Source organism: Zonotrichia leucophrys, chromosome 2 (genome assembly GCF_028769735.1).
Source record: "Zonotrichia leucophrys gambelii isolate GWCS_2022_RI chromosome 2, RI_Zleu_2.0, whole genome shotgun sequence".
NCBI lineage: Eukaryota > Metazoa > Chordata > Aves > Passeriformes > Passerellidae > Zonotrichia > Zonotrichia leucophrys.
Genome location: NC_088171.1, coordinates 92,341,295 through 92,363,165, shown reverse-complemented (window position 1 = coordinate 92,363,165; position 21,871 = coordinate 92,341,295). Strand labels below are relative to the sequence as shown.

General features: G+C 36.9%; 1 protein-coding gene across 5 annotated transcripts; it reads right to left on the bottom strand.

Moving 5' to 3' along the window:
• Positions 1–749: 749 nt before the first annotated feature.
• LOC135444275 (uncharacterized) lies at positions 750–21,821 on the bottom strand. 5 transcript variants are annotated; one of them, XR_010439195.1, is made up of 20 exons: positions 21,682–21,821; positions 20,923–21,000; positions 20,000–20,068; positions 19,490–19,520; positions 18,298–18,357; positions 17,704–17,742; positions 17,319–17,399; positions 16,477–16,613; positions 14,568–14,690; positions 13,012–13,054; positions 11,988–12,101; positions 11,522–11,636; positions 9,081–9,126; positions 8,729–8,788; positions 6,584–6,691; positions 5,450–5,546; positions 4,266–4,463; positions 3,369–3,452; positions 1,653–1,772; positions 750–809 (listed from the first exon to the last, which is right to left on the bottom strand). XR_010439195.1 is itself a non-coding variant. In XM_064705679.1 (19 exons), exons 2-18 carry the CDS (start codon positions 20,971–20,973, stop codon positions 3,373–3,375), a joined length of 1,452 nt encoding a protein of 483 aa, XP_064561749.1. In that variant the 5' UTR covers positions 20,974–21,000; positions 21,682–21,821; the 3' UTR covers positions 3,080–3,206; positions 3,369–3,372. The 5 variants fall into 5 exon arrangements, 3 of the variants coding, with proteins under 3 accessions (XP_064561749.1, XP_064561748.1, XP_064561750.1); XR_010439194.1 differs by lacking the exon at positions 750–809 and having other exon boundaries at positions 1,758–1,772; positions 3,131–3,452; XM_064705679.1 differs by lacking the exons at positions 750–809; positions 1,653–1,772 and adding an exon at positions 3,080–3,206.
• Between the last annotated feature and the right edge of the window lie 50 nt (positions 21,822–21,871).

Below are 21,871 nucleotides of genomic sequence, written 5' to 3'. Positions count from 1 at the left end.
TTGTATTACTATTTTTATAACCATTTTATTACTATTACACTTTTTAAATTTTTAAAACAAGTGATTGGTGTTTTTCACAGGTTGGAGGTCAGAAAAAGGTTCTTCACGCCAAGAGTGGCTGCCCACTGGAGCAGGATCCCCAGAGAAGTGATCACAGTGCCAAGCCTGAGTTCAAGGAGTGGTTGTCCAAGGCTCTCAAGCTTATGGTGTGATCTTGGGGTGTCGTGCAGGATATACCCCTGGCCAGGAGCTGAATTTGGTGATTTCCGTGGGTCCCTTCCACCTTGGTTTACTCTGGAGTTCTGTGAAGATGAACTCCCTTCCCCTGAAGCATGGCTGCTCAGGCACCACAGCAGAAAGAAGAATGCATTAATAATAACCAGCACCCAGACAGGCCCAAGTCCTGTGAGGAGCAGCTGAGGGAGCTGGGGTTATTTAACCTGGAGAAAAGGAGGCTCAGGGGGGGACCCTATCACCCTCCACAACCACCTGAAAGGAGAGTGTAGCCAGGTGTGGGTCGGCCTCTTCTCCCAGGCAATCAGCAACAGGATGAGAGGACATGGTCTTAAGATGTGTCAGGGGTAGTTTAGGTTGGACATTGGAATTTCTCTACTGAAAAGCACTGAACATTGGAATGGACTGCCCAGGAAGGTGATGGAGTCCCCATCCCTGCAGGTATTTAAGGAAAGAGAGGAGTGCCACAGTTTAGTAGACATGATGGTGTTGGGTCATGGGTTAGGCTTGATCTGAGGCCTTTTCCACCTTATTGATTCTGTGATTCTTCCAGTGAAGGCACTGCAGAGTCAGCACTGCAATTTGAGGTTATTGTTATTATTTCACACACACAAGGTTATTATTACACATATAAACCACGAGGCATGCTGCAGGCTTTTGTGCATACCCAGATAAAGCTTGCTGCTCCAAAGGGCTAATGAATTTCTACACCAGAAAGAGAGCATGAAACCCTGGGAGACCCAGGAAGCAATAAACAAGGAGGATGTTCCACACCTGTCTACAACAAGGTCTCAATTCACACCAGACACTAACTCTGCAGTTGCAAGCTCTAAACTTCTCATTTCCTGCCAATTAACCTGTGAACACCCTTCTCCCTTCCCCTTTGTGCCTTCTGTGACGAGTAGTTCTGCAGCTTTTTTTTAAAAATCATTTCCTTGAAGCTCTCTGGTCTCAGTAAAATATATAAAAACCTAGATGAAGCTTTACAGAAAATTTTCTCTTAGTTTAATTTTTGTTATTGGTTACCTTTAATTTTATTAATTCTCTAGTTACCTCAGAAGTCTGCCTTGCGGTTATTGTGAGAAACCAAAAAAATATATTAAATCCCACCGACAGCATTGTTTAAATATTACCAATAAAGATAATACTTATTTTTCTTCCTTACTTTGCAGTACTGGCACAAGTAAAACATTAAAATGTATTTTGGAACAAATATACAGTTTTCCATTAGTATAAGAATACACCAAGCCATCACAAAACAGAGGCAGATAAAAGAACAAAATAATACAATGCTTCTTCAGCCTCTATTTGCACCTGGTAAGAAAGGAAAAAATAAAAATAATTGTACAGCTGGATGGACTATGCTGGACTGTGTTTTTTGAAAACGTTTCCAGAAGCATTCACTTGCTGACTCTTACCCAGTTCAGGCTTCTCAGCTGTCTTTGAGAGGCACAGCAGCACTCTGCAGCATGCCATTCAACCATTTTATGTCAGTGCACTACAGATTTAGGGGTCTCTCCCTTGTCAGCATGCTCCTCCTGTACCCAAGCAAAAAAATCCACCTCAAATCCAAGTCACTTCAACTTTATTGTAACCCTATTTCCACTTGAAATGATTCCACAGTAAGAGGAAAAAGAAGCTCTCTCAGAGATGGCCATTTACAACAGTTGAATATTCTGATTTTGTTATTTTAATACAAGATTGTTTTGCATCTTGAAAACAAACAGGAAAAAGATGTTTCTATTTTTATTTTCAGAATTCAGAATTTTTACTGATTAGGTTCACCTCCATTAAGCAGGCATTAAAATTATTCCTATGCAGAGTAAATGAACTGTAAGAACTCTGGTTCCATCTCTGCCTCTGATAAGAACAGATTTAGATGCATTCCAGAAATTCCTCAGAGTTTCTTTAAAACACAGTGTTTTAATTTTTCTGTGAACTGTTTTCCTTCCTGGGTCCATTCACATAATAAAACTCATAAATTTTGTTGCTGCTTTCTTTGTTACCTTAGTTTTACTGCATCTTGCATTCCATGGTATGAAGATGTGAAACCATCAGGATGAGAATTCTCAAATTCCATCCAGATCTCAAAAAAAAATGTAAGTTAACACTAAAAAGTTCATATGCCATCTGGCCCCAGCATGTCTAAGTTACATCAGTATTTGGCTGCAAAGCCGAAGAGCTTTAATTAGAACCACTGAATGCTACCCAGCATCACAAGCAGGAATTGAATTTTAATCACTTTAAAAAAATATTTTTTCCCAAGGAAACTAATCTATAACCATTCAAAATGTTTTTTCACCCTCCTACAAAAGTAGAAGTCATTAATGTAGAGGAATGTACATTCAGTCAGAACCAGTACTGCTTTAGCTGGAAAAAAAGCTCATATTAAAAGAGCCTAAAGGACAGTGTAAGCCAGCTTTCACTTTGTTGTCATTCTGGCAGGATAAAAGACAAAAGATACTTTTGCCACCACATCAGTGCCTCTTAGCCAGAGCCTGCTTATATTTCCTGTTGGGAAATACCTCTAAATTTGCAAACTTCTACTAACTTTGCTGAGCTTCTATGCTCCCTAAATCAGCTATAATCCAGGCACTTCTCATCTCAGCAAGAGACTGACAGCGCTGACTTTTTATTGTTATTTTAAAATCTTATTAAAGAAATATGGACACCTGTTCATAACCCTTATATGGGAAAGGGTTTTTGATTACAAGGACTTTTTAGTCAGTCCCAGCAGCCACAGGGAATAACTTCCAAGCATTTGTAGTAGGATGAGTTTGTACTGCTGAGTGCAGTAGTTCATTCTGCTGATAATTCTTTGTAAAAGAACCAACAAAAAGAAAAGTTCAGACTGTCAATGTACAGTATTTAATAATACTGAAGAAAGCAAGTTTACCTGTTTTAAAAAGCTGTCTTAACACAGAAAGAATGAGCATGAGCTTTACAACCTTTCCACAATATAGAACTTTCAGCTAAATGGAAAAATAAATAACAAGAACATCAAAAGCAAGTCATTAATTTAATATAAAAAAACACTGTACAAAACTTAAATGTAAAACAAAATAACTCCATGAGGTCAAATGAAGTAAAGCAACAAACTTACAGAAAGTAAACATTGCTACATTATTAAGTACCATGTCACTGTGTGCTGCCATTGCTTGGTCCCCTCAGAGTTCCACTTTCAGTCAGGATCCTTATAACATTCGGTATATCGATTCCTTAGTAAAAGGCAAACAAACAAACAAAATCAAAAACCAAGCAATTTTATGATAAAATTCATTTAAAAATACATGTTATACTGAAACATTCAGATGCTGAGATGAGTTTTGGATCTTTCCTTATTGAAAGAAAAATACCTTAATGGAGAACAATCAGTATGTGCCTGGAAACTGTAAGCTTTCCTACAATGTACTCATCTTTAGTGTTCATTTTTTAACCTTTGTGAGGTTACAGACTCTGAGAAGCTTAGAAACACACACAGGAAGCTTCTGAAGAGAGAGCAGGAGTTGACTGAAAATGTGGGAAGGTTTAATAGCTGACACTTATTAGAAAGTTGTATGCAAAAGGGAGACTACTCGTCTCTGATTCATTACTATTTCTATGTTACTGTGCAAATACTCTTCTTTCAGGAACTGGTAAATAAAAAAATTCTTCACTGTTGTATTCACAAAAACTAGCATTTCTCCACTTACAGCTCAGAGAAGATTCTAATTCTTTAATAACAATATATTTGGTTTTAGTTTACTGTCTCTTGCCATGCAAATGTTATTATGCAAAAATGAGAGAAGAATTTTAAAAAAATCAGCAATTACTAATGCCTGTGTGGGAAAGCAGCTATTCTGAATTACCATTCCTAAACTGGATCCTGCAAAAGTTAGAGGGTGGGAAAAAAAGAATTATCTTCAACCCTCCCTAGTACCTCAAAGTTCTTTGACCCATATAAGTCCTTAATATTTCCCAGAGCTAATAAATGATATTATGTATATGTTTATATATGTGTATGTGTGTGTGTACATGTCTATGCAAATTACCTCTGAAAGCTGGATTTGATGCTGCTATTTTGTGCAGGGTATCAGTAACTTCCTCAGCATTCATGTTTCTTACACTCTTCAAAAATTCAGTCGTGATGTTGTTCTCATATGCTGTTTCCAAAGAACCACTTGAAAAGTTCTGGGCTTCATCTTCACTGGCTGGTAAGAACTGCTTAGCTGACCAGCTGCTTGAGTAGTCTAAAGAAGTGAAATACTGTTTTTCAGTAAAAGAGGATTCTGAAGAGCCTTCACCACTTATTTCTCTAAACAGCCCTTTTCAAAGCAAGTCTGGCACAGCAGCATTGCTGGTACTGATCACACATGACTTTGCTGCATTTTCAAACCACCAAGAGTCAGGAATGTTGTCCAGTTACAGAAAATCCTGGAGAAACAAGGGTGGGGAGGTAGGTGAAAGCAATTTCCATTACACTTACAAAACCAGAATAAAAGTCTCAAATCTCTTATATTCAAAGTCACTACAATTTTTGGTATTACCATTGTAAAAATTAAGGTTTTCAAAAGCTAAACTTTCTAGAAAAACTAGAAAATTGACACAGTACAGAAAAAAAAAATCACACAGAATAACTTCACTAGTATTCCAGGAATCTTGGCTTTCCAAGCATAGGGTTGTACTTCCTAAGTTTAAGAAAAACAAACATTTGTTTCTATCAGAAGAAAACTGCCTCCAAGAAATCCAGGATTCTTTGAAAAAATTAATCAGAAATACTGATCCCAATTAGCTGAAGTATTCAGGTATTAAAGAGAATTATTCATCCTCTGCCACATAACTTTCTACTAACATCTTGATTTGACTAAACCTGCAGGAAACATCTCCTGCATCAAGAAGGGAAAAAAATATTGGGGGAAAAAAAAGCCAAATAGACTTTGAAAGTCTCCTTAGAAACAGGTGCCTTTGAAAACAGAGGACAGGACAGTCAGAGCTGGTACTAACTCAATTTCTCCCCAAATCCTACAGTTAAGTAGGATCAATGTGTTTTAATTGTCTTCTAATATTAGTAGAGAATGGGGGAAAACCCCCAAACTATTCATTTATGTTACTTGACTCTGGCTTTATTGTGCTCTTAACCACTGCTTTTGGAAAAGCAGGAAGAAAGGCTTACTATCATTTATGCAACATTAATATTAAGATTAAACTATATTAAAGACTGCAAAGCCAACATTACCAGTGTCAGAGTCATTAATATCTGCTGAAGTTGGGCCAGGCTGTTCTGTGGAATATTCTAGTGCTGCTTCTCCATTATATCCAGCACCTAGGTGGTCCTATGAGTTTAAAAAAAATAAAAAGAAGTTTAAAATCTCATCAGGACAACCTCTTGGAACAATGAACTACTTCATTTTTAATGATCACAAACCAAATAAAAGACCAGTATTTCTGCAACCAAATCTGAAAAATCACATATTTCTTTGCAAATCATAGGGCTAATAACTTCTCTGTACACACTGCCCATCATGTCTCTATGTCTGAAAAAGCTCTGTCTTAGGCAATGAAGTGATACTCATTGAGCCTAATTCTCAACTTGTCAGATTTAAAAAGGAAGCATTTTACACTCAAAATAGAAGATTTAGCTAAAAAAAATTACCAGTTGAAAGATCACAGCTTAGAATACTAACAAGGCCTAATGTAGGAAAACATTTTGGTCTTCCACACCTTGTAGGTTGACAGTTATTTCAGTTAGGACTTCACTGTTTTGTAACAGGGCAGCAGCCTCAGAAAAGTATTCAAAACACCTCCATATGTACTGCTTATGTAAAGATAAGTCAGTCAGAAGTAATAGCAAAGAGGGGAAAAATTGGGTTTCTAATAATGGAAGAAGAATGAGACCTTAGAAAGAACAGTCCAAAGAGCAGGACCAGAAGTTGTATAAGAAAAAAAATTCATGTCACTGATACGTGATTACATGGTGAATAAAGTGAAGCCTGGGAACAGAAACAGGATACAGAACAGGAGTATTCTGCAGGTCAGTAGAGATGAGAAAAGCTTAAATCCAAATTGAAAATGGGCAGAAGTAGCAGAAACGCTTAGATTGAAGGAAAAGCATGGGAAATAACCTACAAGATGATTTCTACTTTCTATTAACAATAAAAAATAAGCAAGAACCAGTGAACAGAAATTAAGACTAATCAAGAGAAAAGATAAAATTTTACCCTATCATCACTACTAAAATTTATGTATTTAATGAGCAAAACATACAATACAGTCTCCACAGCATTTTTTGGTTTATTGTATCATCTCTAAAAATGCACAATCACAGGAATCTACAGGTTTGTAGAACAAACCAAAACAAAATCCACATTACTTTGTTTGATGCAGCCTGCTGACGATACTCCACCAGTGCATTTGTGAGAGTCTGTGTGACTTTCAGGATAAATGAAGCATCATCTTCATTCAGTATCTCAAAACTTTGCTAGGGAAAAAAGAAACAAAACAACACACCATAAAACATTTTTCCTCAGAAAAACTGAAGTATGAAAATTTTTAAACAAACCTGTGGGAACCTCATTTTCTCTGTGTCTCTACCCTTCTGTCAGACTTGGATGGAATTACAAAGCAAATACAGTTTTTATTTTTAATCCCATAAACTGAGGGAAGGAAGGTAGAATGAAAGCGAAATCTAAGAGAAGGAAGATGCAGCTATGCAACACAATCATTTGAAAAAGAATAAAACAAAAATATGCCTGGAAATATACAGAAGATAATGCTTTTCCTTAAGTATTTTGATCTCTTGCCAAGATGCCTGCATACAAATGAATGTGTACACCTTCCCTGAGGCAATATAGTCATAACCAATTTCTCTAGAATGTAGCAAAAAGCCAGAATGCTACTGAATTTAAATGTACATGCTTCCTTGCCTTACATTAACCTTATTTTTCCCTAAAAGTCTACAGAATAAGTAATCTTGAAGCTGTGAAGCTGTACTAGGGAAGCAAGTTCTAGCACCAACAGCACTCACAGGGAGGGCTACATTTGTCATCCTCTTGTCTACACCAAGAAAATTCTGCTGAAAACACTTTCCTGGGGACAAAGCAAAGAACTCCAGGTGTGTCCTAACAGTTCAAAGTCTTCTGGATTAGAAACAAACACCTTTAAACACACCAGACAATGGAAAATAAGTAATAGAAACTTAGCATTAAGTTCATATGAGACAGCATAACACAGACTGTATTATATTTTTACCACTAATAGTACTTCTGTCTCCTGGTTTACCCAAGTTATATTTATGGAAGATCTTCTCAAAAGCTAGGTGGATAAAGAAGAGTAAATTGTGGCAAGGATATCTTTGCTAGGAGGTAATAAAAAAATATAGTATAGACAATTATTGGACAGCTTTACAGAATACAAACAGCAAGTGCAGAAAAGATACCTGTAAAGTTACTTTTCACCACATAACAAACTATTGAATCCAACAATAGAAACACAATGCAGCTTTTGAAAAAGTTACAGTAGATGAAAAAATAAACTATTTCCACACTTTGCAAAACAGAATAGTGTTCCAATCACATTCTCAACAGTCCTCTTTTCTTCTCAGAGGACTATGTCATACTAAGAAAGAAGATGCCTCAAAGCAAATTCAAGTTTTATTGAAAAGGTGTAATCTCTATACCTAGTAATTCCCTATAAAACAAGAGGACAAAACCATTTTATGATAGTCAATAGTGCCTTAATTACCATGCAGAAGATCAGTGAAGCAACTATCATTAAAGATTTCCATAGAGTTTTTCAGTGCTTTTATGGAAATCACCATTTCTGTATGCAAGATCACAACTGTTGTTGATACATCTAATAACTGGAAAAGGAAAGTTTTCCACTGTTACTGAGTGTATCATTGCTGTGCATGTGTACCTAATACACATTTTCAACAACTGAACAGGACTCCAGTGTACTGACACTTACTTTAGAGAGACACATTTTGTAGTTATGGGGGAGCCCTGTTTTAAATACACAACTTGCATTTTATTTCTTAAAAATCCCTTCTTTCCTTTCTCTGTATCTCTGATACTTGTCTTCATTCTGCTTCTTTCTGTTACTTAACTTCATATTTCCAAATTCCTCATTTGAAAATTATAGACCAGTTATAGAAACAAAGGAGAAATAAAGTTTAAAAAGGTCATATTACCTAAACATGTAGTTAAGGAGTGAAGCTAAGATATAGTTGAAAAAATGAATTTTCAATGCAAGTAATTCCTCTGACAGTAAACCAATATTTTGGCAAAAGCAATGTCTAGAAACTTGAAAATTAATAGACACATTATAAATTCAGTGACATTCATTTTATTCTGAATCCTGCCTTCTGGCAAAATGGTTATCTGTTAGATTACAAGACTGCCTACATTCTGCCTTTCATTACTTGCTACATTTTAGACTTAGCAAACCAGTGATTTCATTCTTAGTTTTTTAATTTTTCTTCCAAAAATTTTCATGCAAGCTAGGATTTAACACTTACCAAATAACCCAACAGTTCTTCTTGACTAGTGAATTCTTCAGGATCTTCTGTAAATTCTTGCTGTTTAACATAAAAAGAGGTCCTTAGATCTATTATATGCAGCACATAGAAATAAACAGTAATAACTATGGTTACTCTACAATACAAATTGCTTGTGCTGTTATGAAATGTGTACATAGGTTTTCACAAAAAAGTAGGAATAAACCTTGTTGTTTATAGCTTTGTCTTAGTAACTTTGTAGCTAATTTATTTGGAATAATATTGAGTAAACAAACACCATTGCCAATCATATATTAATTATTCCCCCAACTATTTGGAAACTGGAGTAACCCATTAACAGAAAAATATTCACCTGAGCTTCTGTGTTTTCTTCCTCTGATTGTTTATTGGCCTCACACCTTAAAACAGAATAAATAAAACATTCAGTTTGCTGATCCAGCAAAAATGTGTAGCCAGCCAATAAATGCTAATCAGTTTAAATTCCTGCCACACTACTACTACAGTAGTTCTGATACACTCTGAAATAAAGGTCACATATTATTTCCTCAGAGAAATCCCAGTCATCCCAGATCAGCATCAAAATTATTTATGCAGTGTGGATTTGATTTAGTGTGGTTATCTAGCACATAAGCCCTAAAACACAGAGTTAATAAAAAAGCTTGGCATTGGTGGTAATACCTCTAAGATTTTTGTACACATTGCAGCGAGACAAGGCTCCTAATTACAGCTGGATTTTTATCAGCACTTCAAAAACTAGCCTTTAACAAATTCAGCTATAAAAAAATCAGTGGTTTACAATGCAGTCACCAAATAATGGGCATAAAAATATTCATATGGCAAAAGATTCCTGTGCCATATTTGTGCTGTTCTGCCATTACCACTACTACAGATACATTTCATCCCTTTGCAAGCCCAGGAACCAGGGCTGATAGTGGCTGGGTGTTTCTTAAATTAACCAAAACCATATGACTGCCAAGCCTAAGCCCTCTTCTGCCTTGAAATGTTTCTTAGGAATCAAAAGTTTAGAAAAAGCAGATGATGATAAAATAATTTATATCATCAGATGACTGTTCAGAAACTTACATACAAAGAAATGAGGAGTCATAGAAATTCTCAGACAGGTACTGCAAAATCTTTAAGTGGAAACAAGCTCTCAGTGAGGATCTGATCTTAGTTCTTTTAAGACACTATATATTGAGTTCATATCTTCTCAGCAGTCTCACAAACATAAATAAATAAGTAGTAAAGGAACAAGCTGAAGCCCTAGTTTAGTAACTAACTTCCAAGTGTCTCTCACTGCAACACCTGGCTGTTTATAGTCACCCAGAAAAAAAAAAAAAAAAGAAAAACATTAAGTGATATTCCAAAGGAAGCTGTTCTTAAAATTTAAAAGTACAAGACTGCACAATGAAGATCAGTACCAGGCAGAAATAGACCTCAGCATCTCCAGACGTGGATAGCTGAGCTTTTATCCATTTCCTACTCTTCATGTTTTCACAGACTGGTTCAGATTCAGAACTGTTAGTTATTTGAAAGCCAGTAAGTGAACACAAAGATTCATAAACCTGGACTTGAATCTGGTTTCAATTAATTGTTTTCTGTCCCAGACACATTTTCAGAAAAATCCTTTCCTTAGGATTTTTTCTCCTGAGAAGCTGAGAGGCCTCAGGAACAAAATGTAAACAATGGTTATCTGCTGCTGTGGAATGCAACAGGTGGAGCTGTGATTGGTCTGATGTGGTTGTTTCTAATTAATGGCCAATCACAGTCGGCTGGCTCGGACTGAGAGTCCGAGCCACAAGCCTTTGTTATCATTCTTTCTTTCTCTATTCTTAGCTAGCCTTCTGATGGAATCCTTTCTTCTATTATTTTAGTATAGTTTTAATATAATATATGTAATAAAATAATAAATCAAGCCTTCAGAAACATGGAGTCAGATCCTCGTCTCTTCCCTCATCCTAAGACTCCTGCAAACACTGTCACAGTTTTCCATAATGGTTTGTTCCACAGAGAGGCAAGTCTGAAAAAATGTACTTCAGGAACATGAAAATTTCTTCTTTAACAATGAACAAGTAAAAGCTGTTAGCCCTCCATGTCTGGGAGAGATACTACTAGTTTAAAGTTAGAACACATTCCAAGGGAATGCCATTAAGAAAAAATCAAGTAACTAACTTGGAACCAAAGTCCTGTGTCTGGCTTGATGCCTGTATATCCCTTTCCAAATGCCCTCCTGTGGCTCCTGGTGCTGCAGGAAGATGACCAATGCTGGAGATGTCCTCCTCACACAAGGGCTGACAGTTACCCAGCTCACAACTCTGTTACTAATAAGATGCTCACAAGCAGCAAGCACAGTTTCACCACTTTAGAACACAGCTGCTCCTTTGAAACACTTACTCTCCTTTGTAAAGGAGAAACCCCAACTGCTTCAACTATTACAGATTGTATTTCCCTTTCAAAATCAGTTTACGCACCACTTTAGCTACCTGACACAAACCTGTAACAGAGGCAGTTTTAAACCCTGAGGAGACATACTTTTGGAACATTTTGAGCAGCACATAACAACTATACCTTAAGGATAATAGTTAAATACAAGAGCCAGCTGCATCCAGAGCAAAGTCTGAGGTCACTTTACATACACCAGGTTTTCTGTCAATTACAGAAGTTTAAGGCTCAGCACAATTTCAGAAGACATGGATTTTACTATGCAAATCTAATACAGACAATTGTCACACACAAGATTTTCCTTTAAGTTAATTTAAATGGATTTGAAGGTGGTGATTTTTTTTCTTTTACCATTCTGAGTCATTGCCTTTGCTGCTTTCAATAGCATTATTAGGTTCAACTTTTTCATCTGGTTTTCCCTGTTCTTCCTGCCTTTCTTCATTCTCCTCCTGAACATTATTTTCATCTAAAACAATAAAAAGGTACATTAAGTGATGTTTTTCCAGTGTTTTAATTTTAAAAATATTCTAAACAAAGAATACTTCTACAGACATCATCGATAAAATCTAAAGGTGGAAGTAAGGTATCTTATGAAGAAGTAAAATAAAAATGGAACCTAAAAAATCAGTAGAAGTAGAATGTTTTCTTCACAAACACTGGGATTATTCCTTCCTTTGCCACAGACCCCAAGGCCATCCACACAACTGTGCAAATTCACCTTTATAACTGTGGAAGCCATGAACAGGCACATGTAGTACATAATTCATGCACTGGTGAAAGTTAAAAAAAAAATAAAAGAAATAATTTTTCCTCTTACCTTGCATAGGCTCTGTCAGTTCCCCATCTTGATTATCTGTTTTTTCTGCATCACTAAGGGGTGCATCCACATGCTGAACTTTAGCTTTTGAAGGGCTGTCCTCTGCACTGTGAGCTAAACAAACATACTTGAAATGTAGCACAATGGGCATTATCTTGATAGGGGTGGTTCTACTAATGCACTTCAATTTCACCTAGCTCTGTTTCTACGCAATAGTACTTACAAACACCAAGAATAATTTTATAAGCATTATTATGTGACACCATATTAAATATGAACTACAAGTCAGCAACAAAGTTTAAAGTATTTTATAGCCTGGTTATATTTACATGCTTGCATCTCCTAAAATATGTAAATACTATAAATGTAGCAGAATGCTACAAAGTCACATGCAAAATAAGACACATTAACCAACAAGTTACAGTCAAGAAATCTAATTTGAATAGGACTCAGTTTATTTTAGACCACTTTTCTAGATTCAAAATGGCTATTTTTCTCTTCAGAGTACAACACTGCTAATTTAGATGATCTCATTACTTCTACTGAGTTATTTTAAGGTACCACTTACATGCTAATATACATTAAAATTAAGTACATTAGTTTTAATTCAAATCTTTATTTTTCAGGTAATGCAAATCATAGCAAAGTTTAGCCATTTCCTCAACTGGCATTCAGCAATACGATCTGTCCACCTGGACAACACTGTACCTACAATGAGTTTTAAAACATTAACTGAGTGGGGAAATCTGAGAGATACCACATTCCTACAATTTTGTGAGTATCAATGGCTAGTAAAACAGAAAGTTTTCTATCAGAGATAAGAGCTGTAGCTGTGCTTTAAGAATTCTGTGTGGATTCCTATACTGTAAATTAACTACTAGCACAGAGCCCCAACCTGCTCCTTTTGTCCAGTTCACCAAATGCTGGTGTGTATCCGGTACTGCAGAGACTACCCTGGTCTGATTTATATCAAAGGAGGACCAAATTAGAAATTGACAATTTGCACCCCACTGAGCACACTTACATTCTTGCCATTTCCTTCTCATTTTTGGAACACCTATAACAACCTAAAAATAAAACCCATTTATGTTAGTTATTCTGTGGATAAAATGATTTCATAGATATTTCATCAGCATTAATTTTTATTTTTCTAGGAATATATAACCAGTAGTGTAAAATATGTGTGTGTAAATCCCTCAATGGATATTCAAAAAGCCAATAAGTTAGTTACTTGGACATTTATTTACCACAAATAAATTTCTTCTAGAGCTTAGGAAAAAAAAAGAAAATTAAACAGCTCGTTTCAGAAGATATAGGAGTAAAATTAAACCAGGTTACACACACTTTGTTTAAAAGTTCCTTACATCAAAAATGGATTGCTATGGAGGTAATAAACTACCCAGAAAAACAAAAAAGTCTACAAAATATAGATGGAAGTAAATATTTTCATATCCATGAACATAAATCTCAAGTAAAATAAACAATCTCAAGTCAAGAAGAAATTCAAGTAAGTCAAATGAAAATGTTGCTGCCAACAGTCAGTTGATTTTCTTTTTAAGCAGAGGTTAAAAATGAAGGACAGACAGAATGGATTTGATAATCTGAAATCTCTCCCTTCTACGGCATTAATTCTTGACTTGCTCTTCCAATATTCCCATACTTGTTTTTTTATCAGAAAAGGGTAGGATCAGAGCAGGCTCTAATCCTTGAACCTAAGTGTGATAGTATCACACAGAATGGGCAGGACACTGCCAGCTTTAACATAGGAACCTTGGGAGCTCCACTTTGGAAGGAGACATCCTTCCAAATGCACATTAAGTACAGTTAGCTAGGGATTCTGCCAGGTAACACTGCTTAACAAGCAGGGTGCTGACAGAAATTGAAGTTGATGGAGAAAACAAATTTAATGTGTACCACAAAGAACTGTGAGCACCTCATTAAGCTTGTCATGAACCAGCTGGTGGTAAGGTGAACCTCAAGAAGAAACTTCACCAATATCCTGTCCACATAAAGGTATTATAAACACTACTGCAGTGTAAGTATCAACAGAGAGCAATATGAAGATATCTCCACATGAATATGTTTCTAAGGGTCTGTCAGTTTCCCATCTTTATGGGCAGCCCCATAAGAATTTAAGTTTCTGGCACTTCTGTGATGCCACAGCACTGCTGATCATCTCGTGTCAACCTGCAAATTCCCACACTTCCATCTGTACTATGAGAAATTTTACCTGGCTTCCCTGAGAATTGCCACAAGCTGCTTACAAAGCAGAAACTACTCAGAAAAATTATAAAGGCAGTTTCCTAGCAACAAAAAACCAACTTATTTTACACACACACAGAGAGCTGTGAATTGACTAAATATTAGTATATATATTCTGTGTTATTTGTGCACTCATATAGAGAAATTTTGTCCAGAATAATCCTGGAAGAATTAATAAAATGACAAAAAGCACCTGTAAAAAAAGGTTTAAAAAGCAGATTTTCCCACCTTCCAAAGCAAATCTGTCCACCATAATGGAAATTAATATTTTTTTCTTTATTAAATATAAACCTTCTGGAATTCTTAAGAGAAATGTACCTGTATTTGTTTTCTTCCTTCTTTCTTCTCAATTGTTAATCCAATTTGCCTAACTCTTTTGTTTAGTTCAGAGCCTTTACCCTTGACTTCATCAGATTGTGCTATCTCTGGATAATGTTGCCTCTAGAAAATAAATGCAAGTCTTGAAGTCACACAACTCCTTCCAGATCTGGCACAGTTAATAATCATGGGAGATAAAGCAACTTCTACATATACATAGCAGAACTTATTAAAATAGTTATGCACAGAATAATTTAGGGAATTGAAGCCAAATCTTCAGCCCAAAACAGGGTTGACACTGAATGCTGAACTGGTCGTGTCGGGCTTTGCCTGCTTGGGTCTAAAAACCTCTGGAGAGAGAGATTTCCCCCTTTCTCTGGACAACCTGCTCCAATGCTTGACTGCCCTCACAGCAAAAACTTCTTTATGTCATGTAGGAAAACACCCTGCTTGAATTTATGTTCCTGCCAAGAAGCTCCAAAAAGGGTCTGGCTCTGCCCTCTTAATGACTCCTCTGAAGTACTGGAGTGTCACTGTTAGATCTCTCTGACACTTTTTCTTCTCCAGCCAGAAAAAAACCAATTCTCTTCATAGTACAAATGTGCTTCAGCCCCTGACCATCTTGGCAGTTCTCCACTGGACTAGCTCAATTTCATAAATAGCCTCCTTTCTGCATTTGAACACAATACCCTGGATATGGCCTAGCAAGGATCAAGAACAGGGGAATAATCACTTCCTTTGATCTACTGGCTGTACCCTTGTTAGTAGAGTTCAGCTTGCTGCTAGCCTTCACTGACACCAAGCTACACTACTTATCTTGAGCTTGTTATCCACCAGGCTCCTTTTTCAGCAGAGCAAATTCCAGCCATTTAGTCTCCTGTCTTTTCTGCTACCCAGGGTAATCCAGCTCAGGTGCACAACTTAAAAGTTATCCTGCATGACTTATTATATTTTTATAGTATTTAAGAATTTAGGAGAGATGCAGTCAACAAGTGTAAGATTCAGAACTGCAGGCAACAGTTCCAAGTAAGCAGGAAATGCAATAGCTGAGAACATCAAAACTCAGCATGTACATCTGAATGAATGACAAGAAACAGCATGGTGTTTATGAAAGACATCACTGCAGATTCATAGCAGCAGACCCAACATTAAGCCTAAAGCTACCCCAAAATACCATGTGAACTCAGCTGTCTATGACTTTAAGATGTGTTCAACATAATACCAGTTTTGAGAGACCTTTATGGGGAGTATCAAAATACTTTTCAGAATATTGCTTTCTCAGTTTTGCTAAAGCCCATCCTAAGCCAATATACCACCAAACATTCAGAGACTGGAGAGCCTCATTTCTCTAAACATATTGAAAATGATAACATATTTGAATGTTTGTGAGCTGACGTGAGCCTCAAGAGCTTTGTCATAAAACAAGCAACAGAACAGATATGTCTTGTCCAGCCTCAAAACAGAATAGGAGTTGGGTTTTCCCCACACTGATTCCAAGTCACTGTATCTAATAATCTGATATGTGTCACATTGTCTAATATGCATCATGTTCATTTATAAATATGTTCCTTTCAAAGCATCTGAAAGTTTGAATAGTTTATTCATTGATACTCTTCTGTTACATAATACAAAAATCAGTCAAACATCTATTTCTAGTCCATTTTAGCTACAGATTTCATTATAGATTGACCAAAACAGAATAAACTGCACTCAGTATCAAGCAATGGACAGACATACACATCACTGATGAGAAGAATTTTAAGTGTATTCATCACACCTGCACAATTGCAATACCAAGATTTTCACAGAAGCTTATGTAAAACCTTAAATTTTATTTTTTTAAAAATCAAAATTTGACTAATTCTCCCCTTTTATCATTGCATTAAAACAAACAAACAAAAGAACTTACCAAGTATGCCAGTCTGTGCTTGGAACCACAAACATGCATGAACATGTTACTCAGTCCTGTTTTACAGTAACATAGTTGACATTCATAGAGAAAAGGAACATTGTCTTTTGTTCGGTATTCTATTATGTAATTAAGTCCTGTATTGAAAACAAAAACCAAACAACTTAGGAAATTTCATGTTTGCTGGAACAAATCATCAGTGCTGGTTGCAAAAGAAGTAATCTTAAAGCTCTGACATATAAGGAAAAGATTACTATGATTACATTGAGATTACATTGACTGCATGTCAAATACACCAATGAAGACTTTTGGAACCATCAGGTATTTCATCTTTTGGGTGTCTAGACTTTTTGAACATCAAAGGTATAAAACTGATGTTTTTAGGATGTCTTATGCTTACCACATAATACTCAACAATTGTTTTTTAATCCTAAAAAATAATATCAACAATTATTTTTTAACTAATTATAAGGGAATGTATTTTAATGAATGTCCCTAGTTGGTTTTTTCTGTCAACTCCTACCTCCCCTCCACTGGATGAGTAGTAAAATTGCAAAGAGCCACATTGATCTCTTAAGTTAAAGTTCATTTTTGTCATATCACTTTAGATTGTATCTACAGAATATTGTCAACTTGAGATATCTAATCAAATATGTTCCAGGCCAAATCCAGTGATTTTGCCACTGCAATTTGTCACTTCCATAACATACTATTGGGTACTCAGTACAATCATAAGGAGATTTTGTAACACATTACCTGACTTTACATTTTCAAAAGCTGATCTGTGCTCTTTAAAGGTAAATATCACAAACCCAAAAAATTACAGTATTAAAAGCTCTCACCAAGTGCAGGTTCTGATTCTTTACATGTATTAAGCTGGTCTTCCAGTGTCTGTCCGTGAAGCTTCTCTGGCTCAAGTGGCGCTGTAAGAAATTCACATACAAGTGAATCCCTGCTCATACATGGTCCCACATCACAAATTAAGTCAGTTAATATGAAACATTATTTCCCTCAATCTTATTTCCACTCTTTCTACAGCATTTGAATTGCAAAAATTAGGTATTATTACAAAATATTACTGCAGATTGAAAGTACAATGATCAGAAATGAATTCCCAATGACCCACTAAGATCTAGACATCACTTGTAATGTTGTACCTCAAAATTTTTTATTTCTTCCACTTTTTTTTTTCAGGGAGGTGTGGGGAGAGGCATTAAACATTCTTACCAAAATCAGAAAGTTTCGCAGGTGTTTTCATTTTTTTCCCTAAGAAAAAAAAAAGAAAAAGAAGAAAACAAAAGTAAGAATCTGAAAGAAGTGAAAATAAAATTGTTAGTACAGTTGAAAGGACAATTTGGTAAAATAACTGACTACTTTAGAAAAAACTCTTTGAGCTTTCGCTGATAAGAGAAAACTAAACTATGTTTACTTTTGAATGTGCTAAGAGATTTTTTTCACAGATTCATGGACGATTTTGAGTTGGAAGGGACCCACAAGGATCACTGAGTCGTGTACAAGTCCCTGCTTGGGGAGCTGGTCCTCGTGTACATGGTCCCACATCACAAATTAAGTCAGTTATCATGAAACACTGTCCCTCCCAATCTTATTTCCACTCTTTTAAAAGCATTTCTATTGCAAAAATAAAGTATTATTACAAAGTATTACTGCAGACTGAAAGTACAATGAACAGAAATTAACTCCCAACGACCTCATAAGATCTGGACATCACCTGTAATATTGTACCTCAAAATTTTTTATTTCTTCCACTTCTTTTTTTGGTGGGGGGAGGGAGGTCTGGGGGAAGATGTTAAACATTCTTACCAAAATCAGGAAGTTTCACAGTTGTTTTCAATTTCTTTCCTAAGGAACCTTCTGTTTTGACTAAAAAAAAAAAAACCAAAAAAAAAAAAACCAAAAAAAAACCACAAAGAAGAAAACAAAAGAATCCCACAGAAGTAGAAATAAAATTGTTAGTATAAAAAATAATTTGGTAAAATAACTGACTGACTACTTGAAAAAAACTCAGAGCTTCTGTTGACATGAGAAAACAGCTAAGTTTTGAACGTGCTAAGAGATTTTTTTCACAGATTCAGACTGTTGCGAGTTGGAAGGGACCCTCAAGGATCATCGAGTCCTGTTCAAGGAATGAACCCTTGACCCTGGTGTCAGCAGCACCATGCTCCAAAAGATGGACAAAAAACATTCACACTAAACTACTACAAAGTTATTTCAAGTCAGGCAATTCAATGAAGCAGGCAGAGAGGAAGATCAATCAAGTTCAATGTCTCTAAACATTTGAGGGCACCCAGGAATTTCAGGATATTTATTTCAGCAAGCATACAGCTGCTAAATATTTCATCACTTAAATTTCCATTACAGTCCAAACAAAAATTCTCAGATCAGGTAGGTCCAATGACTACGTCTGACTTGAACAACAACTTTCAAACAGAATTCTAGGAGCAGTGAACTGTAGAAACCTGAAAAAACATTTTGGTGCATCATGAAACCAAGTTAGGAGAACAACTGCAAATGTAGTTAGACTTCACTTCTTCTGGAACTAGACCAGTTCATCAAGACCCAGAGGAGGTTTAACGATTTATTAAAATTATTAAAAGTATTAAAAATATCTTCATTAGCTGAAGCAAATTAAACCCCTTTCAAAAACAAATGTAAAGTATATACAGTATTTCTACATGCTTTAAGAAGCATAGGTTTTTAAATTATATTTTAACTTTTGAAGGTCTCTAATGTCTTGAATTCTTTAGGGTTTCTCAAAAATTTAACATAGGTGATTTTTAGTCTTCTAGCTAGTGCTTGTTAATCAACTTTGCATACCTCTTGCTCACATTACTGATTTATTAGGTAGCTATATAATAAAAAAGCACAGGATAGGTCTTAAAGAACAAGTCTTGAGAAAGTCTTTTTTTTCATTTGTTTCATAAACAACTACATTGGGCTAGGGAGAAAGATGTGGGTACAGGACACAGCAGGAAGCAAAAAATCTTGCACTTACTCATGCCATGAGTTTTCAGTGCTTCTTCAACCTAAATTACCAAGTTATCAACCAAAAAATAAGAAAGGCACTTAAGAGTCAAAAAACAACAATGCATAGTTTTCATTATATAGAAGTTCAATTAATACCAACAGCATAGACTATCTCAGGTGAACAACTACATGAAAATTAAAAAAGAAAAACATCTCTTTTTCTTCTGGAGATTGTCTATGATTTAAGCAATTCCATTTTCCCTTTATTAACAGCCACGTATTCTCATGTATTGTCTTTACTAGACATAAAGTTGTAACATTCTCTGACAGGACTAACGTACAAAACCACGTTCTACTTTATCATTGTAGAGAAGACAGTAAGTTAGAAAACTAGTTAAATATCTGAAATTGTATGTTTCGGAGGTTTTTATTTTAGTGGTTTCACCAGCACAATAAAAACTAGATTTCAAACCCCATAATGTATTGCTAAATAAATTGGTAAAATCTGACAAAAGGTGCATTCAAAAGCTGATCTTACCGTCCTGTGTTTTGCTCCAAGGAAATGAGTCTGCAAGTTTAGTGCAGAAGAACACCAGATTTTGCAAATCTAGATGAAAGAGAAGAATTTCTAGCATTGCACACAGACCAAGACAAATAAAATACCACTCGTATCAAAACAGATCTACTATCAAATTGTTGGTATAGCTTAAGTTCTACAAAAGTACTAGCACTTCAAAGACAAACTAGAGCAATAAACTAGACAAGTTCCTGAAACTGAATTTTTTAAGGCTCCAAGACCACTAAAACAGAGTGAAATGAACCAGAGTCTCCACATCATGTAAGAATTTCAGATGCTCCGGAACTCTGCCGCTATCTCATAACACTTTGTGTGTGGGCATGTGTGGATAAGTGAAGGCGGATCCAAGACCTTCCTCACACACTCCAGGGAAGGGAGAGCCACAGGCAGGGCATTAATTGTGACAAGCCTGAGGTGAGCCTGTTCCCCTCAGCGCTGCATCCACACTTACTCTGATCAGCTCAGGGCCTGCCTTGCTCCCTTTGGAAAACTTCCCTATCACAGCTGGCTTATGCCTGGGCCAGCTCAGAACGGGAGCAGATTAGCTTAAATTCACATGAATGAACAGCAGCAGCCCAAGTATTTTCTTCTCCTCTAAAAATCCCAGTGTGTTTTAAAAAAACAGCAATAAACCTGACAACTAGGGAAATCAGGAATTTTTGTTCTGAACAGGATCTACACTTAATCACCCACTAAAAACAATGCTTTTATTTAGAAACATAATATTATTCACTTTAATAAGCGATTCTTAACACACAGCCAAGTCAAACATGACGAAGTCACCAAAACAAGTTCAGGTCCAGTGCTATTTACCAAGCTTGCTCAAAAAAAAAAAAATAACATTCACACTTGGTTTAGGTACAACTTGTACAGTGAATACTTACATTGCAGTAAAAGGGGTTTATTTGCTTCTTTATTTCACTTTCAGGGTCCATATTCAGTCTTTAGATGATAAAAAAACTCTAGGAAAATTGCAGAAAGATTGCAAACTGTTGTTTGAGCCTCACAAAATTATTTACATTTTTGTTCCATCTATATGAGGGTTGGGCACATTCCAGCTTTATTTTGCGTCTCGCCTTGAGTTATATTCAACCTTTAACTTCCCAGGCTAATGATCCTATTTTCAACTCGAGAGCAAAACTACAGCATGGAAAGAAACAATTGTTCTCCGCGAGCTTCCCTCGGGAAATATTAACGTCACCAAAAGATGACGCAGAACAAAAACTAATGAAACAAAAACTAATGAAACAAAAACGAATCCGGGGCATTTCAAGCTTCCCCCTTCTTTCTTGGGACAGGACTGTGCGCACGGGCTGGGACAGATGACACGGACATTGGGAACGGCCAGCTGGCAGTGCCGGGGGTGTGCCTGGGGAACAGGCGGCACAGGCGGGGTTCGGCAAGGAGGACACGCTCCCACCCGGCCCGCGGCGGCCAAGGAAAGGGGGAGGAAGTAAGGGAGGGAGGAAGGGAATGGAGCGAAGGAAGGGAAGCAGGAAGGCCCCGAAGCTCCGAACCGCACGCCAGGAGCGGCGCAGGCGGCAGAGCGCCCTTCCCTGCACTTCCAGTCCCGCCGGGGCGGACACAGACGCTGCTCCCGCCGGAGCCGGCAGACCGCCGGACCGCCGCTGCCCTCAACTCACCGGCGGGCCGGGCAGCGTCCGGAGCCCGGAGGAGCTGAGGGCGCTCCCTGGTGCCGCACCGGCACCTGCCACCGACCCGCTCGAGATGAGGCACGAAGGGGTGGCGGGAGCCCGGCCGGGCCGGGCACAGCACTGCGCGGTGCCGGCGGGCGGGGACGGGAACGGGGACGGGAACGGGATCGGGAACGGG